We start from the raw sequence: 6401 nt of genomic DNA, 5'->3' as shown, positions 1-6401 counted from the left end.
TATAAGGGCCCATGTGATTTTTATTTTGTTTTAATAATGCAATTTATTAATTATATTGTAGCTGGGGCTCTAAAACTTTTTCCTCATTTGTCTATAATTAGTAACTTTGTTCATTTACTTGTTGTATTTTGTAATTAGCGCACTGTATGACAATTTCTTATAGGAAAATATAAGGAAGTAAGATAAGATTATTATTTTCTTGACAAAAGAATTTAAACATTTGCAATGAATGCCGCATAATGATGCTAATGTAAAATTAAAGCCTTTCAGAAAACAAAAACCACAATAAAATTTATAAAACAGAAAAAACTTAAAAAGACCTCTAAATCATATCCGATTAACATTTTTGTTAATATCTTAAATATAAATGTCCGCCCTAAAAAATGAAATACCCTATGCTGATTCTGTGTAAGAATAAAATAGCAAATTTTAATTGTTACAAACTTGCAATTTTTAGGTAACAAAATTTATTTCCTGCTTTCGATATCTTTGAAAAACCCAAATTGGCAATTAAATATTTTTTGCTACACGTAACAATATTTTAAAAATTGAATTTTAGAGGCTTTGGAAAGCTATCAAAGATTAAAAACAACCGTAAATATTTTGAAAAAAGGACCAAACAAGGAATTGTGGAAAAATCGCGAATGTAAACATATTTTTGCGATGATTTTTTTCAAAATTAATAATATATCGTATCTAATTTATTTTAAAAAAAACTTTTTACGTTTTAAAAATAAAAAGTAAATATACAGCTCTTGAAAAATATCTTAAAATGTTTGGAAGAATTTTAAAACATTCATTAGTTTAAAATGTTCTTCAAAAGTTATGTTTATTTCAACGAAGATGGTAATTTCAAACATTGAAGCTTTTGCCATTTTAGAGAATAAATTTGTTTATGTAACTATTTTTAGATATATTTCAGATAATGAAATAGTTTATTGAAATGCTATAAGTTTCCACATGATTTGCAAAAAATATAAAGTTTTTCATGAGTAATACAAATCATTCGCTGAATTAAAAATAGCGAAGACCTAAAATAAAACTTTTCACATAGAAAAAATTTTAGCAAAAATTTTTATTTAAATCGAAGGGGCTAAAGTTGTATTATTCTGATTCTGAAAAGATCAGAATCAGATAATATTATGATAGTCTACTATTTTTATAGTTCTCCATAATTGCAATCGTAAGTTCTTTTGCGGTCACAAATACTCGAGCAAATCTGTAACATGATCAAAGTCTCCTCGCTTTCAAAGAGAGCCAATTTCGTTTGATAAATGTTCCCACTTTGTACGATATTGGTTACATAAATAAAAGCAAACAACGATAGCAGGTATAAATTTTATTTTTTCTAAGCCTTTCTCGCTGTGATTTATAAATGTAATATAAAGTATCAGGATGTCTACTGACCTGAAAAACCTGGAAATTGCAGGGAATTGTAATGGTCAAGGAGAGTTAGGGAATTTTTCTCAAGTGAGGAATTTTTTTCTAGCGTGCTTAAATTTAGTTGAAAAATGGTAATATTAAATAAAATAAGGATGTTCTTTCATTCGAAAAAATAAATTTATAGTACCTGGTTTACAATGATTTAAATCAAACTTATTTGATCATTTTCACTGAACTCTTTAAAATAATCTAAAAAAATTGCTTTTAATTACTCATCAAATGCATGGACTTTATTTAAGAAATAAAAAAAATGTATTAATTACGCTTTTAGAATTATTAATTTCGTTAATAAATTAATAGTGATAATATGTAATACTTGAGAATATTCTGGAATCATGAAATTCCGAAAAGCTTGTACCATTAGGAAATTTCTTCTCCTTTCATGAAGTTACTTTAATAAATTAAAGAACAACGCTATTTAATGGTGACCTTGAAAAGTAAATTTACAAATTTATATATTAAATCTACTAATAAGCCATTTTTTAATGAACAATCATAGTAAACCTTATGCGCAATAACAGTGATCTTTAATTCTCTTGCGCGGTTAAATAAATATAACTTTCGAATTAATATAATTAAATTAAATTGTAAATTGTTAATTGTACATTAATAAAGTAATTGTCTTATGTTCATGATTTTTGCTAAAAATAGTATTTTTTAAAGAATTTTATTATGAATCAAAACTTTTACAAATTCAGTTTATTTTAGCGTTTTACAACAAAAAGTGGTATATTATAACAATAATTATTGTGATATGAACCATATTAAGAATTTTTGAAAATTTTTAGATTATGTTTTTTCGTCAAAAATTCGCATATTTATTTTTCTAAATTAATGTGTAAAAAAGATTCAGAACTTTGATCAAGTTTGGATTATTTTAGCGTTTATAATTTATATAATTTTTTAACCATTTCTGCTTATGTTTCCATTTTACACAAAAAAATGGAATTTTAAAACAAAATAATTATATGTTTAACAAGTTTTAGAATTTTAAAAACAATTTTGGATCATTTCAGTGTTTTTCATCGGAAATTGGTATTTTCAATTTAAAAAATATTTTTTGGAACTCAGAATTCATTTTATTAAAAATTTCCTTTTCCACCCTAGTTCGTAGGACATTTGAAAAATTTGAAAAGTTTATTTTAATTTTAATTTTAGATTACTTTAGCGTCTCACGCCAAGAATTGGTATTTTTAAATAAAGATCATTATATTTTTAAAAAGATTCAGAATCTTTTAAAACAAAGCCTTATTGAACAATTTCAGGTTACTTTATCGGTTTACACTAAGAATTTTTATTTTAAAATACAAATAATTATAAATAAGTAGAACTTAAAATATTTTACCAGTTTTTAATTATTTCACAGTTTTTCGACGGAAATTGGTATTTTCATTAAACAAAATTTTTTGAACAAGCCTTACATATTTGAAAGATTTTAATTTACGTTAGCGGTTTAAACAAAAAATTGGTATCTTAAAATTCATTATAGTTTCGATAAAGATTTAGAATCCAATAATGATGAATTTGTCAGTGTTTTTGTTGTTGAAAGTATTGGTATTTTTGATAACAAGTTATTGAATTTCAAATAATATTTACAATTTTTCAACTACTTTAGGTTATGTTTGTGTGCGTTTCACCTGTAACTAATAAAGATAAAATCATTAGATTTAAATCGAATGATTTTTTTATAAAATAATACAAATTTATAAGCTTGAATAATTTCCAACTGTTTCAGAATTTTTTTTTGAAATTTGAAATTTGTATTTAAAAATTATTAGGTTTCAAAGTAGAGTCCTGATTGTTTTTAAATTTTAAGTTACGTTGGCTTTTCTCATCGAAAATTGTTTTTTTCATATAACCAATTTTGGATTATATTAGTATGTTTCGTCCCAAATTGGTATTTTTTAATGAAAATTTAACTGTTTCATAATCGAAAATATTATATAAGTATATGAATTCAGAAGTTAAGACATCAATTATCAAAAATATCCTCCTTACTTTTCTGCTATTGTAGATAATAGAGACTATAAAATACTAAAACTTTGTATTTTTATTATTTTTATACTTTAATTTAAAAATCTCGTATTTTGTAAAAGCTTTAAAGACTAGCGTAATTTTTTTGAGATTATTGAAATTTATTGTAAGGTCTGGCTTTTAAGCCTTTTTAAGTTTCATAAAAATAAGATTTCGTTATACAAAAACTGACAATATTGAAATCTTACAAGATTTTGGAAAATATTATGTGTATGACTAATACTTTAATAATTTCTCACGCATATTTTTGCGTCCTGAATCCTCAAGATCTTGTTAGATCTATGGAAAATTTCACAGAGGTTGTAAGGACATAACATTTAATTTTTCAGTGCAAGATTACTTTTTATTGCCATTTTTCTCTTTACAATCCACCCTTATATTATTATGGAATGATTTTGTCAAAGAATATTTTTTAGTATTTAAGTAAACACCCTGAATTATTCAATTATTTTCATGAATAGCGTAGCCAATTTTACAAACAGATTTTTAAGGCTAAATAAAAAATTCTGTAAAACAAAAATTAGAATCTTTACTCGCTTTCAAAGTTTCTGCTGATAAACGAATCGTATCACTGCTATGATTAGCTTTGTCCTATACATTTTTCTCTGCTATTTCACTACATCAGACTGGAGTTTGTAAAACAACGTTAGGTTAAATAACTGTGGAGTAAGCATTTGTTCAAATTGCAAGAGCAGAATTCTGTTTGCATAAAATTTACTTCCGGGCAGTATAGGTATGTATATATACAGAAAGATGAGAGATTGAGCACACTGAAGCTAAAACTAACATCGTTTCGGAGAAATGGAATGACGGAGGGTAATTCTTAATTCAACAAAGTTAAATGTAAACATTAATATTCAAACTTTAAGAACATAAACATTTTCATTTCCATTAGATAAAAATCAGAAACACAACTTGAAAGAAAAAAGGTCATCATCTTTTTTATAATACCCAAGATATTTTTAGAACGTCCTAAAAACGCCCTAAATCATACTAAATAACGTTCTGAAAGTATACAATGTTCCAAAGACATTTTTAAGAAGTATTTGGAACATTGAACTTGTTTGCTGAGTAGCTTATAGATTCCAAATATTACTCAGTAAAAATGGTTACTACTTTAAGTGTATTTTAGGAAATTTTCTTATTATTCGGGAAAGAAAGGGAATGTAGAAACCACAATAATATTAGTGTGATTATATCCACGAACCCACCATTCGATAAAGTGTGTAGGAATCTATGATTGCTAGCAGACCGCAGCAGGCCGCGGTTCCAGCTGTCGTGATTGCTCGAATATGGATGATTGTGAGGCCAAACCTAGAAAAATGAAAACGTGAACAAATATTATCGTAATATGATGGCTTTTGGCATACTTTGGATTAGGGTTCCAGATTTATCTTCATTCCTTGCAGTTTTTTTATTTCTTTGTCTTTTTTCTATTTGACTCATCCGCAATTAATTTTCTAGAGAAGAAATCTTTCCTGTACATTTGCCTTATGTACCTTATACAATTATAAATATCCGATATTTAAGTACTTGGGATTTGTTTTTTAGAATTCCTACTGAAAATGAATAGAACGTTTTTAAAAATAATGAAAACAATTTCAAATATACAAAATACAATTTTATGAAGGGGGGTATTGATTCTGTTACGTAATATACTTAGTAAATGAACATACAAAAGCTGTGTATGAAAAATTATAGTACAAGTTAAAGTTTAGTAATTACAATAAAAGATTTAAATAAAATTTAAAATAAATCAACGTCTAAACTGGAAAACATCAAAAAGATTCAGAATTCCAGAATATTCTGGAAATAAATTATTAAGTAAGAAGTAAATTAATAAGTTAATTTAAGATTCTATATCATAATAAGATGCTCTTAAAAGAAAAACTAATGCAATACAAATTCAATGACATTTCTCTTTATTTAAAGAAATCGTATTGGTTCAATGAAAAGGTTTTGTTTTTCAACAAAATTTGTCTTTACTATAAAATTTGGTATTTTAAATCTTTCAAATCCAAGAAATTGAACAAGTAAATTAACAAAACTTTTGTTAAAGCTTCTTCGGCTTTAACAAACATAATCTCATGACGTAGGTATCTCGTGCTTCATAATGTACATTGATATTAAAGCAAACGTATTTTCATTCTCTTGTTTTCATAATTTAAAAAAGTGCTCGTTCTATCAAAAAAGATCGACATCAAATCTTAGGATCTAATTTAGGCGAACAATTTCGTTATTAAACATTTTATTGTACCTTGTATCGTTTTCTCAAAAGTTTCATTTTTTATTTTCAATATTATTTTTCGACATTAAAATAAAAACTACGTGTCTTATAAAAAAGGGGTTCAGAACAAATTTGCAGATATAATTTAGGTGAAGTGTTTTATTACTTAACATTTTATTGTATTTTGTGTAATTTAAAAAAAAAAAAGTATTTTTTATTCTAATGTTATTTTTCACGATTAAAACAAAAACTGCGTTCCCTATTAAAAAATGATTTATAACAAATTTGTCGATCTCTTTCAGGTGAACACATCTTGTTATACATCGAAACTGCTATCAAAAAATAGAAAGTTCAAATTACCAGTCAAAACTTGCGAGATTCAAAAAACTTAAGAGAAAATTATACCTCTGATGAAGGCCTACAAAATCGTCGTATGGTAAACGGTTTCTTGACAGAACTTATCGTTTTTCTTTTGAACATGGAAAATTATATTGACTTTTAAAAGGACCGAAAAAATCGTCTATTCTAATATGGAAATGTTATAATAATTACCATATTAGAATAGGCGATTTTTTCGGTCCTTTTCTAATATATGTATATATAATTAAAAATTTGTCATAAGGACAACCGCAGGATTTCGCCGGGAGCGGGTGCTAATCTGAAAAATTGCACCCACTTCCAGCGAAATCGCGGTAAA

The 6401-nt window shown here is 25.7% G+C and overlaps 1 protein-coding gene across 1 annotated transcript in view; it reads right to left on the bottom strand.

Annotated features, from left to right (window-relative positions):
* Window positions 1-6401, bottom strand: part of LOC117178479 (ATP-binding cassette sub-family C member Sur-like) — a 115597-nt gene that overhangs the window by 79730 nt on the left and 29466 nt on the right. The window contains exon 4 of the mRNA XM_033369905.1: window positions 4689-4791. Within this exon, the coding sequence (XP_033225796.1) occupies window positions 4689-4791 (103 nt within the window). The remainder of the gene's footprint in view (window positions 1-4688; window positions 4792-6401) is intronic.

This window comes from Belonocnema kinseyi, chromosome 8, assembly GCF_010883055.1.
Source record: "Belonocnema kinseyi isolate 2016_QV_RU_SX_M_011 chromosome 8, B_treatae_v1, whole genome shotgun sequence".
Classification (NCBI taxonomy): domain Eukaryota; kingdom Metazoa; phylum Arthropoda; class Insecta; order Hymenoptera; family Cynipidae; genus Belonocnema; species Belonocnema kinseyi.
The sequence above is the reverse complement of the archived record's forward strand: the minus strand, read 5'-3'. Positions and strand labels throughout refer to the sequence as shown.